Source organism: Apodemus sylvaticus, chromosome 2, assembly GCF_947179515.1.
Source record: "Apodemus sylvaticus chromosome 2, mApoSyl1.1, whole genome shotgun sequence".
NCBI classification, from domain to species: Eukaryota; Metazoa; Chordata; class Mammalia; order Rodentia; family Muridae; genus Apodemus; species Apodemus sylvaticus.
This window is the reverse complement of record NC_067473.1, coordinates 160,263,658-160,281,484: the sequence shown is the minus strand read 5'-3', so window position 1 is coordinate 160,281,484 and position 17,827 is coordinate 160,263,658. Positions and strand designations below refer to the sequence as shown.

Sequence of the window (17,827 nt, the reverse complement as noted above, 5' to 3'; positions counted from 1 at the left end):
ACCACAAAAGCATAAACCAAAAACCAGAATAAGAATCTGGGGTTGGGAGCGGGGCTCTGGGCTGGGGGCGGGGCTCTGGGCTGGGGGCGGGGCTCTGGACTGGGGGCGGGGCTCTGGGCTGGGGGAGGGGCTCTGGCCTGTCTGCTGTGAGAGGTGGCTTTCAGGGCAGCTGTGACTGGTGGCTTTCAGGGCAGCTTTGCCAGAGGGAACAAGAGTGTGTTTGGAGCTTATCAAGAAAGGACTCTGCTCTTGCACAAAGATAAATAGTTCAGTACGAAAGTTCACTTAGGCTGCAGGGCACACACATCCCTGGTAACCAGAATGGGAAACAGGCCTGCTGGGCCCCCAGGACCTGTTAACACCACTGCTTAGGGAGCTGAAGCAGGAGGATTTTGCACGCAAATCCAGGCAGGCTTACAGAGGGAGTTCAAAGCCAGTTTGGGCTACAGAATTGGACTCTAAACCCTGTCTCACAAAGCAAAACAAAACACAACACAGCAAACAAACAATGTCAGCATCGCATCATCATCATCAACAACAACAACCCTGGAGCAACAGGCTGGGGAGATGGCTCAGCAGGTAAGAGTGCTGCCTGCGCTTTCACGGGGTTCAATTCCGAGCACCCGCACGGCAACTCACAATTGTCTGTAACTCCTGACCCAGGGGATCTGACTACCTCTTCTGTCCTCCTCAGGCGCACATGATGCATAGACATATACAGGCAGACAAAATATTCATAGGCATAACATAAATAAAAATAAAATATAAAAAACACTGAATTCTACTCCATATTAAAAAAAAAGAAACCCCCTGAGAAGCGTGACCTGTGATAGAGCATTTCCTTCTTTTGATATTTGAGATAATAGCAAAAAATGAAAAATGAGCTAAAACTGTAATACCTTTTTGTTTGAGACAGGGTCTCCTGTAGTCCAGGATGGCCTCCATCTTCCTGTTTAGATAAGGATGTGAGCTTCTGGTCCTCTTACGTCTGTCTCCCAGGTGCTGGGCTTAGCTGTGTGTCATCACATCCGGCTTTAAGACTGACAGGTTTATAGAAAATGTTGACACATGTCCAGTGAGAATCTCTAGTGAGCTTGGCTTTTAGCTCTTGCCCATGAGCTCAGGTGCCTGTAAGGAAATTCCCTCCTTACTGGCAAGGGTGGTGCTACAGGCCTATCACCCCAGACGCTCAGGAGGCTGGGGTAGAAGGATCCTAAATTCAAGGCCAGCCTTGGCTACAGCATAAGTTCAAATTCAGCCCAGCAACTTAGTGGGACCATATCTCAAAATAAACACTAAACAAAGGACTGAGAGAGAGAGAGAGAGAGAGAGAGAGAGAGTGAGTTAGATGTGGCCAGATGATCTGAAGACATGAGTTCAATCCTCAGGATGTAGAAGATCATTTACTCCTGTAAATTGTTCTCTGTCTACCACACCTGTGCCATGGCACAGACACACTCCCCGGGACACACATTCTCTCTCTCACACACACAACACCCCCACACCCCCACACAGACTATATCTATAAAAAGTGCCCTTCTGCCCCTCAGCAAGTCCTTAGCCAACTGAAAGGGGGCTCCTGGGGTGCATGGTGCAGAGATGGGGCTGCTCTGGGCCCTGCCAGCACTGAGCATTTTCCCTCTGTCAGCTCCAGGTTCTTTTAATCTCAGCATTTGGGAAGCAGAGGCAGGCAGATCTCTATAATGAGTTCTAGGCCAACCAAGGCTACAGATGGAGACAGTGTCTCAAAAAACCAAACCAACCAAACAAGCAAGCATGAACAATGGCTTAGGGGCTGGAGAAACGGCTCAGTGGTGGAGAGCACTGGCTGCTTTTACAGACGACCCGGGTTTGTTTCCCAGCACACACGGCGGCTCACAATCACTTTCGAGTCCAGACTCAGGGATCCAATGCTCTTTTCTGGCTTCCTTGGGCATCAGGCACACAGAGACAGTCAGACAGACAGACAGACAGACAGAGCCAAAACACCCATGCCCATAAAACAATAATTAGAAAAGTTTTAAAAATGGCTTAAAAATGTCTTCCTTCTTATGAAATAATTTAAGTAGTTTAGTCTGTATGCAAACCAAGAAGATAAAAGGAAAAATATTTTGGGCCAGCGAGATAGCTCAGTAGGTAAAAAGCACGACGTGCCGTCATGCCCGCAGACCTGGATTTGAATCCTGACCGCTACACAACGGAAGCATAGAGCTGACTCCTGAAAGCTGTCCTTTGACTTCTACACACGTGCCACGGTGAATGAACACACACACACACACATACACACACACACACAGAAAATAAATAAATAAATAAAATGTAAAAAAGAAAATGTAACTTTGTCCAAAGCCACCTGTATACTGTCCTTTTTACAATTATTTTTTTGAAAAAGATTTATTTATTTATTTTTTAAGATTTATTTTTATTTGTTATATGTAAGTACACTGCAGCTGTCGTCAGTCACCAGAAGATAGAATCACATCTCTTTGTGGATGGTTGTGAGCCACCATGTGGGTGCTGGGATTTGAACTCATGACCTTGAGAAGAGCAGTCGGTGCTCTTACCCACTGAGCCACCTCTCCAGCCCCGAAAAAGATTTATTTATTTTTGTTTTATGTGCATGGCTGTCTGAGTGTGCGTGTCTGTGCACCACATGCATGCCTGGTGCCTACAGAGGCAAGAATAAAGCCTCGGATCCTCTGGAGTTGGACTTAGAGAGGTTGTGAGTTTTCTATGGGTGCTGAGAACTGAACCCAAGTCCTAGGCAAGAGTATCAAGAGCTTTTATATACTGAGCCCTCTCTCCAGCTCTTCTCTAGAGCCTCTCTTCAGAACTTTCCCCTCTTGTTTCCTCCTAGAAACAGGCTTTATGTGGCTTGGGCTGGCCTTGAACTAGCTATAGAGCCAGGAACGACCTTGAATTTGTGCCTCTCCTGCCTCTGCTTCCTGAAGGCTAGCATTACAGACAGGCCCAGCGTCCGGTGAGTCATGGGTTTCCATCATCATAACAAAATACATGAAACCATCACCTTAACACCAAGCCAAGCCTGGGCTGGAGAGGTGGTTCAGTGGTTAGGAGCACTGGCTCCTTCTGCAGAGAACCAGGGCTGCTTCCCAGCACCTACGTAGCTCACAATCATGTGTAACTCCAGTCTCACAGGATCCAGTGTCCTTTTCTGGTTTCTTGTGGGAACTGCATGAACATAGTACACAGACATACATGCAGGCAAAACACCCATATGTGTTAAATAAAACTAAAAATTTAAAAGAAAGCATACTCCCCCCTCAAAAAAATATTGTTGGTATCCTGGTCATGGTGACACATAGCTGCAGTCTCAGCTCTCAAATGCTGAGGAGGAAGAACTTCTTGGAGCATGAATTTGAGATCAGCCTGGACATAGCAAGTGTTGGAGTCCAGGAGTTGCCTCACAAAATACATGAGCTCTGATCTCAGTCACACAGGGGTAGTTACTGAGCACCCGCCCCAGGACTGGTCGACCAGGGCCATGATCCAGATTCAGGAACTGAATTAAGTTAAGATCCTATAGGGTTTGACTCTGAGTTAAGATCCTACAGGGTTTTTAAGCCCCAAACCCACAAACATCTGTGTGCAGGTAGTTCACCAATCAGGATCTAGGGACAGGGGATTTCCTTAGAAACATGTCTCTGTTGTACACTTATCCTGCTCCCATTGGTTGGGATATTCAACTGTGGCAGGGGACTTGCCTTGTCTAATATTCATGTCTTTTTTTTTTAAGATTTATTTATTTATTATAAGTACACTGTAGCTGTCTTCAGACACTCCAGAAGAGTGTGTCGGATCTCATTATAGATGGTTGTAAGCCATCATGTGGTTGCTGGGATTTGAACTCAGGACCTTTGTAAGAACAGTCAATGCTCTTAACCACTAAGCCATCTCTCCAGCCCCTAATATTCATGTCTTAACTTGCCAACCAGGATGTCAGTTACCCACATACATGTCTCTCTCTGCCAAGTAGGATGCCAGTTTCCAGGGAGGTCTTGGGAACTTAAACTTTACTCAACCACAACTCAAAATGAAAGTCTTATTCCAAATAGTTTCTTATATCAGCACAAGTGTCTTTATTATACCCATCCCGGGGGCAGCTTATACCATAAAAGCTTATACATAGGTGCAGGAAGTGCTGTTGGGTGGTTGGTTCGTGTCCGACTTATTGTGGGTAACTATCCAAAACAAGTTTTACTGACTTCTATTGTGATTGGTTTCCAAGGGCACAGAACATAACAGAATATGTAATCAATCTTGGCATTAGAAAGTTTCTTAGTAACAGCAGACGCATATGAGAAAGTTTCCTTATAATGGCAGGCTGGCCAGGTAACAGTTACCTAAGCCTTAACATTTTACCTAGGCCTTAATATTTTACCTAGGTCCTAACAGTAAGAACTTGTCTCAAATGATTAGTGACTGAACGTAGAGACACAAATTCCTCCCTTAAAGAAGATTTGATGATAAGAAGGTGAGGTGTTTTAAAAGCGTTAAGTGAGCACACACCTGAGACTTAGATGACGCCCTGACAGACTCCTGGTCTGGAACATGTGCCACAGTCCCAAGGAAACATGACCAGTTGTCAGGGACACCCAGAACAGAGTTCTCCACGCTAATGAGGTTCCCAGAGGCCCTGAAGGCTTAGCCAATAAACTGCCCTTCCCAGACATTCCTCCCTGAAAAAGGTATTTATTTAACTTTGGATTAGACCCCGAGAAGTAGGTATGAATCCATTTTCTACCACGAGCAGTCAATAAACAGTTTAGAACCTTAAAATAAAAGGTTGTTAAAGAGAAACACTATGGCTTTCTTCATATTGTGCAATCAAGACAAAATATAGAATGGTATTTTAATTGTGTATATGTGCATTGATTACATATTCTGTTATGTTGGAAACCAATCATGATAGAAGTCAGTAAAACTGTTACTGTATATATGTAATAAATTAATTAATCAGTTTGCTTTTTCAAGAGAAAGGTTTTCTGTGTAGTTGTAGCTGTCCTGGAACTCACTCTGTAGACCAGTGAGGCTGGCCTCAAACTCAGAGACCCACCTGCCTCTCTGTCTCTTGAGTGCTGGGATCAAAGGCATGTGCCACCACTGCCCACCCAACAGTCCACACTCCTAACTGGGGAACAGTCTCCCAACCCATTGCTAGCTTAACCCTGAGCCTCAAGCAGGCTCCCTGGGCCATGTAGTCAAACTATGTTGAAAACACAACAAAACACCAGAATGTTGATGGGATTATAGAAAAGAGAATTTATTCTATACACTGTTTGCATCTGTGATTTTAATACGAGAATCATAGTGGTTATCAACAATTTTTTTTATACACACTACACCATGGTATTCTGACCTAGGGAACGCTGGGTTTAGTTTTCGTCTCCCATCTCTTTCTTGATCCAGTCAATATAATTCAGTAACTTGGTGTAGAAGCCGTATCCCTCACCACACCCAATGCCCCAGGAGACAATGCCTGCAGCCACCCAGATATCACGATTGCGGTCCCTGACTGAAAAAACACTTCCACTGTCTCCCTGGCAAGCATCCTGCTTTAGAGTTGGGTCCCCAGAACAGAACATATTTTGAGAAAATACATCATTACTTTTTTTCCTCCGGAGCCATCTCTGACATGCCTCTCGATCTGCTACAGGGAGTCGGACAAACCTGAGATCGTAAGCTATCTTATCTTCTGTTATCCCGAAGCCGCTGACATAACCCATGAGGCCTTTGTCATAGAAAGTCTCATTGTCTGGGAGACAGATGGGGAGGAGGTCGGGGCCCAATGTGACACTATTTTCCAGCTCCAGTAGAGCAATATCTCCTTCAAAATTGTTAGGTTCATCTTGACGGTAGTCTGGGTGTATGATGACCCTACGGACTGGGTGATGCCCCAGTTCTTCGATCTGTTCCACGTTTGTGTGACCCAGGAAAACATGTATTCTGTCGTTGGTGAGGTCGTCGGTTCCTTTGTTGTGTTCCTTGGGGTAGATGGTGTGCGCTGCTGTGAGGATCCAGCGGTCCCCAAGCAGGGCCCCGCCCCCTCGCCCGTGGATGTAGGTGAAAGCCTGCCAGGGGAAGTTGCCGGGATTGGCTTTCTGCCCTCCGATGATGCGCTGCTTCTCTGTCACAGGGTGGTCAGGCTTCCCACATACTGCAGACAGGCAAGCCAAGAACCGGTCAGCCGCAGGCCCCGCCCCTTCTTCTCTCTTTTGCTCAGCCCCGCCCCCTTCTGCTCTTGACTCTCCTCTCCTCCCTCTCCCTCCATCTCCCTGTACTTCTCTGTCTCTTTATCTGTTCCCACTGTCCATTCTCCGGCCCCATTCTTGGCTAACCCTCCTTGTTCTTACTAATTCCTCCCGGGAATTTCTCTCGACTTTACTCTCCGATTCCTTGTCTGCGTGAGCTCTAGACCATCGGGACTTGTTTAGATGTTCTGTTCCTCTCTCTTTTCTCCTGGGACACTCGCTCACTCTCGCTCCTTTTTCCTTACTCCTCCCCGCTGTTTCTCTTGGAGCTAAGGCATCTCCTCACTTGATCTGTCTCTGTCCCATGCTCTTTCCCACGATACTGCAACCGACTTCTGAGTCATCCACCCTTTACCTGGCAGACACCGGGGCATTTTCTCTCCTTCCTCTTCGTTCTTCCAAATGCCTTGGGCTGTGCAGGTATATATCCCTGCGGATAAAAAGGGTGTCAAGGCTGGAGATGGTGGGCCAGAAAAGCAGGTGGCAGAGGCCATTGGACACGGAGGGTGTTACATACGCAATTGGAGAAAGGAGCCATCACAGTCAGGGATCAACATGAACTGGTTCAAATCCAAACGGATATATAAAAATGTTAAGAGACTCCATACACATATTTTGTCTTATCGTTGAATGAAAAAAATCAGAACACTTAGCTATATATATTTGAGATGATGCACACGTGTAAAAGTAGAGACCCTGGAAGGAAGCCATCTGAGTTTACCAGTGACTGTATCTTGGTAGCAGGATTACAGACAATAATGCCATGTCTTCCTTCCTGTATATCTCTTTCCAGGATTTATTGTTAAGAACAGGCTGACCTTAAATTTGCTATGTAGCTCAAGCTGGCTCTGAATTCTCCATCCTCAGCTGTAGCCACCCAAATGCTGGTATGCCAGGGGTGCAGAGCCACACCCAGCAATAGCTACATCTTCCGATTGCTGACACTCTGCTCTGTTGGTTACGGAGTATTTCATCTCTATTATCTCATTTAAATATGGTGACGCTTTCAAGCATGTATTATCTTCATTTTTAAAATGAGGAAATTAAAATTAAGCTCTTCCTTCCTTCCTTCCTTCTTTCCTTCCTTCCTTCTTTCCTTCCTTCCTTCCGTCCTTCCTTCCTTCCTTTCTTCTGTCCGTCCTTCCTTCCTTCTTTCCAGTGATGAATGTATAACCTCAGGGTCGCTCACGTGATAGGCAAGTGCATTACCACTCAGCAATGTCCTCAGTCTTGATTTTTTTTTAATTTAAAGAGAAATTTTAGTTAGATGTGGTGGCATGTACCTGTTAATCCTTACGATACAGAGGTAAGAAGATTAGGTGTTTAAACTCATCCTTGGCCACAAAGAGAGTTTGGAGAAAGAGAGAGAGAGAGAGAGAGAGAGAGAGACAGACACAGACACAGACACAGAGAGACAGTGAGAGAGACAGAGAAAGAGAGAGAGGAGGGCGAAGGAGGAAGAGGAGAACATTAAAGATACCAGTGGGGCATGCTGGGACTGTAGCTCAATGGTAAGAGTGCATGATTTGAATTCTTGAGAAAGCCATGTCCCCCGGTTCAGTCTCCATGACTACAATAAACCAACCAACCAACCAACCAACCAACCAACCAACCAAGCCATGGATGAGTTTGAGAATCATTAAGTGAACCTGAATGCGAAGGATCACAACATGGCAGCCTGAGAGAGGGAGCATGGAGGGGGAATGTCACCGTACGTGTGGTGGTGGTGATGGTGGTGCAGTGTTCTTAGTGATGGTAGAATGGGGGGGGGGGGGTAACAGTTTTATTGGTATCGCTAATGAGTGGATAAGGTGGATACAGTGTTGCTGTGGCAATGGTAACTGAGATGGTGGTGATGGTGATACTGATTTTGGTAATGGTGATGGTGATACTGATTTTGGTAATGAAGATGGTGGTGTTGGCGACAATAATGTACACTGGAGATTGTGATGTTGGTAATGGTGGTTGCAGTGTCAGTATGGTGGTGATGTTGGTGTTGCCTAAGGCTTTGCTGGTGCTGGTGTTGGTATGGTGGTGGCAATTGTTGGTGTTGGAAGTGATGATGGTGGTATTGGTAGTGTGTCAGTGGTGGCTATGGTGGTATTGTGCTGGTATGGGTGCTGTCGGTGGTTAGTGCATTGTTACTGGTAGTGGAAGAGTTGGTAATGGCTGTAGTGGTGAGAGGTGGCTTATGAGATTCAAGTCTTTGCCTTCCATTAACTTGGGGCTCTTTTCTTCAAACTACTAGATTAAAAAAAATTTGGCATTGTAATGTAGAATCCTTCAGCAGGTACCCAGGACTCTATTGAAGAAATATCAGGTGTCCCTCAGAGCTGAAAGAGGAATAAGGACCGTGATGGGCGTCCAGTGCCTACCTCGTGCAGACTCGCTGCTGCCAGCTCTGGTCATCATCTTGTAATAGGGTTCATGGCAGTAATACTGGACACGGGCTTCATAGGTGTTCATGTCTTTTGTGGTGAGGTAGCGGAAGTTCCCATTAGACAGGCTTCGTGGCTGCCCACAGTCCTTGACTTAGAGAGAACACAGGGCTGTGAGGAAGTGGAGGGCACCTGTGCAGACTTCAGTCAGGGCAATGAGGGGTCTCGGAGAGTCACAGAGAAGTAGGGTGCACACTTGCGAGAGATGGGGTGGAATTCAGTTCTGGCCCCGCCCATCAGGCCCGAGATGAAGCCTAAACAGCTTCCGAGATGGGCTGTGGACTCCAAGCCAAGAAGCGGAACCCTCAGAGATGAGGGGTTGTTCCCCTCCCAGCTCAAGTCTCACGTCTAAGGGATGACCGAGGTCCAGTGTGTGACTTACTCTTGCACCTGGGCATGGCCCGATGCCATGTGCCGTCATGCCGGCAAACAGCTGTGAAGGAGAGCAGCGCCTGATTTCCCTGTGTAAGCAGAAGTTAGACATGCCGTCAGCCACGGGTCCCCCACTTCCGTGCCGCACACCGAGTGTGGGAATGTGACCGCAGCCGTGTCTGTCTCTTAGACCTCGGCTCCCTGGCAGATAGGTATGCCTCCTCTTCCTCCCTCCTCCCCGTTCTCCCTCGTTGCTGTTCTCAGCTCAGGGATGCAGATGGGATGCTGAGCTCCAAAGCAGAAAGTCACAGCAAGGTTAATTGGCCCCCGCCCTCCCAAGGTGTAATAAACACAAGTCAGGATTGTACTTTTGTATCAAAACAAAGACCATTTTCTAGAACAGACTCAAGCTTCTTCCTGAAACCGTCTACCAGCCCAGGTCTCCATCACACTCCCTCCCGCACTGAAGTTTTCTTAAAGTCCAGGGCTTTCCCTAAACTACTAGTGTTTCCTGGTCCCTCTCATAGGTGTTCAACATGGGAGCACGGCAGGGGAGTGGACAGCTGACAGAAGGTCAAAAGTGCCGCTCACTTCATAATATTGGAAAATATGATTTTTTTTTGAGATAGGACCTTGTTATATAGCCTAGGCTGTCCTAGAACTAGCTATGTCGCCCAGGCTGGCTCAAATTCATGGTTTTCTTGCATGAGTTTTCTCATGAGTTTATGTTACAGGTATAGGTGTCACTGCATCTGGTTATGAATAACTTATTAAGAGCAAGAATCAGATGGGTCTTACGGGGACTTGTAATCCCAGCACTCGGGAGGTAGAGGCAGGAGGATAGAGTTTAAATCTAGCCTGGGCTACACAGTGAGACTGACTGTCATCAACCTACCAGCCAACCATTCCTTCTCTCCTATCTACTCAACTATACATCGTTGTCAGCCTGCGACAAAGCTAGATACAGGGCAGCGGGGCTGTGGTGAGACAACCAACACGTGTCAAGGAGCGGGGAGGGTTGGGTATTTGTACCTGCTTGTACCTGCTATAAGAAGCCACCGTGTGATGCTCAACATGCTAAGACAGCTCTGTCCTCACTTCCGTTTTCACTACAACAGTGTGTAATTAAAGTGGTCCAGTAGTGTTTGGACAACAACTTCACATCATCATCATCTTCTTCTTCTTCTTCTTCTTCTTCTTCTTCTTCTTCTTCTTCTTCTTCTTCTTCTTCTTCTTCTTCTTCTTCTTCTTCTTCTTCTCCTTCTCCTTCTCCTTCTCCTTCTCCTTCTCCTTCTTCTTCTCCTTCTTCTTCTTCTTCTTCTTCTCCTCCTTCTCCTTCTCCTCCTCCTCCTCCTCCTCCTCCTCCTCCTCCTCCTCCTCCTTCTTCTTCCTCTTCCTCTTTTTTTTTTTTTTTTTCTGAGACAGGGTTTCTCTGTGTAGCCCTGGCTGTCCTGGAACTCACTCTGCAGTCCAGGCTAGCCTTGAACTCAGAAATCCTCCTGCCTCTGCCTCCCAAGTGCTGGGATTAAAGGCCACCCAGCTTCTTCATCTTGTTCCTCTTCCTCTTCTTCCTCTTCCTCTTCTTTCTCCTCCCTCCCTCCCCCTTCTCTCTTCTCTTTCCTCTCTTTTTCCCCCTTTTTTCCGAGATAGGGTTTTTCTGTATAACCCTGGGTGTTATAGAACTCTCTCTGTAGACCAGGCTAGCCTTGAACTCACAGAGACCCACCTGCCTCCACTTCCCTCTGTGTCCTTAAGAGCTAGGATTAAAGTTACAAGCCACCACTGCCTGGCTAAGACATCAGGTTCTTAGAAAAATCCTCTGAGTGTTTCCTGTATGCAGATAAAGCAGACCCTTTTTCTTTTTCTTCTTTACAGTACCTGGCCTTGAACCTAGGGCCTTCTGCACCCTGGGCAAGCCCTCTACTGCTGAGCTATATCTTCAGCCCTCTTTTTCACCGTTCACTTTGAAACGAGATCTCCCCAGATGAACTTGCTCTGTGGCCTGAGTGGGCCTTGGACTTCAGTCCCTTTGATGTTCACTCAGATCTGAGAGTAGACAGATTGATCCTTCCAGCCCCACCCTCCATGGCTCCATTTGAGACCCGCCCATCTCTTCTTCCTGGGACACCCAGAGGATCTGTCCCGCCAGCCCTGGCCTCTTACCTCCATAAGCTGGTAGCCTTGTTTGCAGGTGACAATGAAGTAATCCCGGAACTGGTACTGAGGCTGCAGATCCTGGATGATGGTGAACTCATCCAGGGCCTTGGGTTGGGGGCACTTGATGACTGTTGGTGAGGTCAGAGGGCACACTCTTGTCAGAGTCATGGTCCCCCCTCCCATTCCCTCTCAATCCTGGCAGGCAAGGGGGGCTCTTAGATATCTTATTTTAGTTTAGGGGGGCTAGAGACAGAACCCAGGTCTCATGCATGCATGTTCCACACAAGTTTCCCAGGAAGCCACGCTCCACCCCCAGCCTCTCACTCTCAGTGGTGTAGTGCAGCTTCCAGCCTCTGCTGTCCCCTGACTCATCGGTGAAGAACAGCAGGTCCACTTCGTTGCTGCTGGTGTCAAGGTCTGGAGGCCTTTGCTTTCCACAGAATTCACCCAAATTCTTCCCGTTGGCATAGATCTGATGGGAAGAGGGGTGGAGATTGTGGTCATTTCTCCAACGGGGCCATTTTTTACACAAGTCCATTTGGGCGGCCAAGGGTGACAGCAGAGATGGAATCCTACCTGGTGTTTGTTTTTAGCTGCAGGTGAGAAGGGAACCCCAGGACCCACTGGCTGTTGTAGGGGAGCTATTCTAGACCTCTATGACGTTGGTCAGCAGTGTGTCCCTGTCCCACTCAAGTGTCAGAGGTCTCAGGAAGGAGCAGGGACCCGGGGAGCCATGCGGGGGGTGGGGGGTGGGGGGTGGGGGGGTGGTAAGTGGGAAAGTGTAAAGTATAGCTGTACCTGGAGCTGGTCATAGGGGCAGTGTACTTGCTGATGGTCATCAATTTCAAAAGGATCCAGGAACTTGAGGTGCACAGTGAGGCCCCTCTCTACCCGGATGCTGTAGTTGCAGCGTAGATCGGGCGGATAGGGCTGAGGGTATTCAAGGCTGGAGACATAGCCCGAGGGCTCCGTGTAGAGCTCACTGCTGCACTCAGCTATAAACACAGAAGCAGAGGGACCATTAGGGCTTCTCGGCTGGCCCAGCAAGCCTCTGCTCTGCCTTTGCCAACCCCGAGTCCCCACTCTGCCTCACCCTGGCAGGATTGCCCATCTTTCTGAAGCTCGTAGCCAGGACGGCAGGAACAGAAGTAGCCTCCAACATAGTTGTGACACAGGTGTTGGCATTGGGGCTGCAAACCCTCTTCCAGTGAGTTGGGCTCGGATGCACATTCATCAAGGTCTGGAAGGGATTCCAGAAGGAAGGGTTACGTTCCTGTCCACAGAATTCCGGGGTCAGATGTGCTCCTGTTGTGCTATCCGGGCCTCTGTCCGGAGACTTTTGTGTGGTTCTTTCTCAAAGAGTCCTGTACCAGAAGCCTGGAGACAAAGTCCACTTCAGGCCCCTTTGCCTCTCTAAAGTTCTCTGGGAACTGTCTGGTGGCAGCAGAGCTCAGATTGTCAGACTCCATCGTGAGGAGAGAAATAAGGAAATCTAGGCTTCTGGCTTCTTTGGGTTCTGTTGACATTTGGTCTGTTACTTTGTGTTGTAATGCTAAATACTGATCTCCAACATCTGGTTGCCCTCAGGGACAAGAGAATACACACACACACACACACACACACACACACACACACACACACACCAAGTGATACTGAGTAACCTTGCTCCTTAATTTAAAACTATTGGTTGAATAAAGATACCGACAACCTATAGCTGGGCAGAAGAGAGGTAGGTAAAGTTTTGACTCCCGGGCTTGAGGTCCAAGGAGGACCATGAAGGAAGGGAGAAAGTAGAGAGGAGAGAGGAGAGAGGAGAGGAGTAAGCGATCGTGAGAATTGACCACGAGGGCTGGCCACTCTGAGTAAGAGCAGCCCAGGTGGAACACGGCAAGTCATAACTCGGGGTTACTGACAGGGAAGTAGACATAATAGCATACAGGGTTGATATCTGCCCAGCTTTAGCGCTGATTAAGGCTTATAATAAATAAAAAATCTTTTATCCGGGAACTGAATGATCAAAGAATAGAAACCCCCTATTAGATTAAGAAATTACTACCACAGGTCTCGACTTGCCCCCCCCCCACTCCTGTAGCTGAGGCCAGAGGGAGGGCTGGCCGTGGGGAGCACTCACCCACAGCCTGGTAGTAGGCCAGGAAGCCCTTGTAGAACATGATGGTCCCGTTCTCCTCGTTGGAGAAGTCTGTGTGAAAGGTCAGCAGCATCTTGTTCCCCTGGGACATGAATTCCTTATTTCCTGGGGGGTTGCCCTGGGGAGAATCCAGCTGCCCGCAGAACCTCCCCAGAGTTTTCTTATCAGCAGAGATCTGTGGGAGGGAGGACACGTGAGAGAAGTCCTGCTAAGGAGCCTGGTTCCGTGTGGCAGGCCGTGAAGTCCTCCTGGTCCCGTGTGGCAGGCCGCGAAGTCCTCCCGGTCCCGTGTGGCAGGCCGTGAAGTCCTGCCCGGACTGAACCATGATCTGTCAGATGTGGCTGCTATGCACACCCCCAAGTGATGCTGATCGGTCCATCTCAGCCTTTTATTAATTTTGTTTTCTTATGGCAGGATCTTACTATGTAGCCTAGGTTAGCCTTGATGGTATTTATTAATGTCTCTGTCTGTCTGTCTGTCTCTATCATCTGTGTGTGTGTGTGTGTGTGTTTATTGAGGAGCATACGTGTCAAGTACAGAGGATGAGATCTTTACCCCCGTTGGACATCCTTGGGCTTGAACTCAGGTTTCCTAGGCTTGGAGGCAAGGCCCTCACCCCCTGAGCCACCTTGCCAGCTCTGGACTGTGATGGAACGTGCAGTTCTTCTGCCTCCATCCCAACCACTGGCTAAGCCCTCACCTGTCATCGTGTGCCCGGTATATCATCTCTTCCCTGTTTTGTGACCCCCTGCCCCCATCGCAAGGTTCCAATCTCATTTCTTTACTACTACTTCCTATACCCCACTTCCCCAGGAATCCTGGTCCCCAGTCACCTTTACCGTTCCTTTGTTCCTAGAGCTTGGCTTGGTCACCATCAGTCTCTGTCATTGTCCTCCTCCTCTTCTCCTTCCCCCTCTTCTCATCTTCCTCCTTGGTGTTTTTGACAAAGTGTTTAGCTAGATAGCCTGTGCATGCCTTGAACGTGGTATATAGCCGAGGCTGGTCCGGAATGTTCTAAGTCTCCCTAGTACCCGGGATCACAGGACTGTGCTACCATGCCCAGGTTTTTATTTATTTTGTTTTGCTTTCTATTTCATTGTATTTAAATCCATACTTAGCTCAGCCTCCTGATAGACCCAAAGGAATATGATAGAACAAATGGTACCCAGCAGCCTCCTCGCTGGCCAGCATCACCTGGTATCTTGACGGCTTTTTTAATTTCTCCAAAGCAGAAGGCATTCTCCTCGCTAGCTTTGCTGCGGAATGTACCCCTCCCTCAATGCTGCAGACTTGTTAAGTCCTATTTGTTGGGAAGGTGTGGTTTTCATGTTGTTTTAGCCTCCAGGCTGTTGCCTGACCGGGATAGCTTGTGGAAGGGCACAAGCTCTGCTCAGATCCTGCTTTTTTATTTTTACTGGACGTAGAAAGATGAGGTCAAGGAAGAAACCCTTTGAAGGGCACAGACCAGGGGTGACTAAGGTCCTTGTCCTTCCTGAAGGACATGTGATACCTTTACATGTCTCATTTCCTCATGTAGTTCTGATGAGGTAGGTTGCCATACAGGGAAACTGAGGCACAGCTGTTTCTTAAGGTTTTATGGTTAGCCATCTCCTAACTCCAATACACAGTGAAATCTCCTGGAACAACCCCCCCCCCTCCTCATGAGTCTCACTGAGGGCCTCAAAAGTCCACAAATACCTCCTCTATGGCACCAGAAACCCAAGGCTAGCATTCCTACAGAGCTGCACAATGGTGGGGTGCAGGGTATTCAGAGCACGGACTTCCAGCTTTGTCCCCCTCCCCCCATCCGCCGCCTACCTTGACATAGTCGTAGAAACAGCCTTCAGAAGGCTCGACATCAAACTGTCGGAAGACCAGCTTCACCCTGTACCCCGTGGGGACAGTGATCACAGTGGTTGTCTCAAAGTCACTGGGGTAAGGCTTGGGATACAGAGGGGAGGTCACCTCTCCATAGAGCTTCCGACGGAGGTAGATGGAGCCCTCCACCCCACAGAACAGGGTTGCCAGGAGGGCGAAGAGCCTCCTGTCAAAGAGAGGGGGGAACGTTTGTGGGGCTGGAGGGGGGATGCAGCACCCTTGCCGAAGATAGGAATGGGATGACGAAACTGCCCGGTTCTCCCCCCACGCCTATCCTAGACATCCCGAGGTACTGTGAGTGGGGGCAGCGGCAGCCTCTGCAGTTGCTGCATCCGTGTCCCTCCTAGGTCAGTGCCCAGTCCAGCGGTCATGGTCACTGGGCTCCATCGCACGCCCCACCCCCAGCCCCCGAGCTGCCTCCTCTGCCCCTCTCTTTCCTCTCCTTTTCTTCCTGGAGCAGGACTGGCTTGGCCCCAGTTATCTGAGGGTGAAGTTCTCCAGCAATGGCCCTGCAAAGGCTCCCAAGGCTTCAGCAAAGGCTCCTGGGAGAAAGCCTTCATGGCATCTGAGAAACACACGTTGGGGGGATTCTCTCCTCACTCAGAGTCCCCTCCGCTCACTGTCACCCTGTTAGGAACTTAGAGTCAAGGAAGGAGAGGCTAGCACAGCTCATGTCTAAGGGTCTGGACCCTAGGAGGAGGGCTGACAAGTGTCCCTGAGAAGTGTGTGCCCTGGAGGTGGAACTGCAGGAAGAACGGTATTGTGTTCCTTTCCTTTCCTTTCCTTTCCTTTCCTTTCCTTTCCTTTCCTTTCCTTTCTTTTCCTTTCCTTTCCTTTCCTTCTTCTTTTTTAATAATAAGGGAGCACGTTTGCCTCCTGTGCCCAGCTCCTCCCTCCTCCCTTTGTACCCATCATCAGCCTTACTCACATGTCTCAAGGCCAGTTTGTTTGGGGTCCTCAGCTCTCCTGACAGAGTCTTCAGGCACTGGAAGTTGAGGGAGGGAGTGGGCATGCAGGGGCGGGAAGGACTGTGGCAGCAGAGGGGGTGACCATTCCCGGAGGAATGTTGCAGAGAATGATCCATTTGCATAAACAACAAAAAAATCTGAGTTTCCAGTTTAGTTTTAGTTTTGAAATCCCCGTTGCTTGCTGGCGCCATCTGGTGGTCTCAGTGGGAATGGCTGAGGAGATGGGATCTGAACTTTTAGGGACCGGGAAAACATTTGGTTTGGAGGGCCAGACCCTGGGGGGCGGGTGTGTGTGTGTGTGTGTGTGTGTGTGGTGTCTAAATCGGATTAACATGTTCTGGGAGACTTTCCCGGGGACTGCTAGTTGCACTTGATTCGATTCGAGGGTCCTCGCCACAGGCATCGCAGGCTGCAGAGGCTCTCAAAGGCTGTGCTTTTCTATTGGCCCCATTCTTGCAATCATTATTCCTTGGAAGCGTAGGAGTTAACGGCTAGGGTTTAAACACACAGGGTGAGGTGACAGAATAGGGTTGCAGAGGGCACCGGAGTGGGAAGACAGGGTTTACGGGTGTGGGTGTGGGAGTTTTGCTATGTCTTGGGACCCTAAAGCAAGACTTTGAGCCCCCGCCTCCATCCCTGAACTGTGCCCTGCCAGAGAACTTAGATCATATTGAAGACAGGGCAGCTACAGAGTGGAAGAAACATCTTTAACTGGACATCTGGTCAGCTCTTGTCCTCAGGGATACAGTTACTTAGCGCTTCAGGCAGAGGGTGTGGCCCAGAGGGAGAGTGACTCGATCCTCTTGGAAGGGAAACCAGGCTCAGAGACAGCCGTACTGCTCACAAGGACACAGCGCCCTGTTAAAAAACTTTGCTTCTGTGTCCACAGCACCAAAAAGTTTATGGCATTTTGTTGTGTGGAGGCTTGGCTGCAGAGCGGGCCTCCCAGTTCCTGTAACGTGTTCCTTATTAGAGGAACCTCTTATCCCTCTACACGCCCCTCTCCCCTGACCTGTCCACATTCAGGATTATTCGTATTAGGGGGTCAGACCGTGAACTTTAAGGACCCACAAAGATGGAGGCAGCCTCTTGCTTGACAGTGCCTGGTTATCTTGGGATGAGGCAGGAGAGCAGGCACACACAAGACGTGAACCCATTAAGGTTCAGAAGGGTTTCCCAGCAGACCTGTGCACTGGAACAGAAGCCTGAAGGTAGTGGGGGTGGGGGTGAGGTATGTTTCCAAGATTTTATCAATGTAAGATCTGTGGCCTTGTCACAGGTCAGGAAACACAAAGGAAATAGATCAGAAGACAGAAGGAAGAGGAAATCTTGCCTAGTGAATTGTGTGTTGGTATGCTAAGAAGTGTGTGTGTGGTATGTTCATAATGGAGGCAGAAGGATCAGGTGGAGAAGAGGTAGTCTAAGAAAGCAAGTCAATTGAAGCAACCTCATCTGCATTGCTTCTAGGGATTCTGAGTTCTGTTCCGATGTCATGTGACTTGACCAAAAAAAAAAAAAGCCCACCCTGGACCCTACCACCTCAGGTCCAACCCACTTCCACTCTGTTTAAACATCCAAATAAAATTTAAATCT

General features: G+C 48.6%; 1 protein-coding gene across 1 annotated transcript; it reads right to left on the bottom strand.

Annotated features, from left to right (window-relative positions):
- Positions 1-5,259: 5,259 nt before the first annotated feature.
- On the bottom strand, positions 5,260-16,344 carry C1r (complement C1r). Its single transcript, XM_052174813.1, has 11 exons — positions 16,195-16,344; positions 15,207-15,432; positions 13,371-13,563; positions 12,333-12,479; positions 12,038-12,234; positions 11,564-11,711; positions 11,246-11,367; positions 9,093-9,171; positions 8,648-8,803; positions 6,628-6,702; positions 5,260-6,178 (listed from the first exon to the last, which is right to left on the bottom strand). Coding segments are annotated over exons 1-11 (2,127 nt in total). The 5' UTR covers positions 16,197-16,344; the 3' UTR covers positions 5,260-5,396.
- Between the last annotated feature and the right edge of the window lie 1,483 nt (positions 16,345-17,827).

Coding starts and splice junctions, on each gene's coding strand:
- C1r (XM_052174813.1), bottom strand. Junction 12,480..13,370: donor GGCCTACTACCAGGCTGTGG/GTGAGTGCTCCC, acceptor AATCCCTTCCAG/ACCTTGATGAATGTGCATCC. Junction 11,712..12,037: donor GCCCCTATGACCAGCTCCAG/GTACAGCTATAC, acceptor TCTTCCCATCAG/ATCTATGCCAACGGGAAGAA.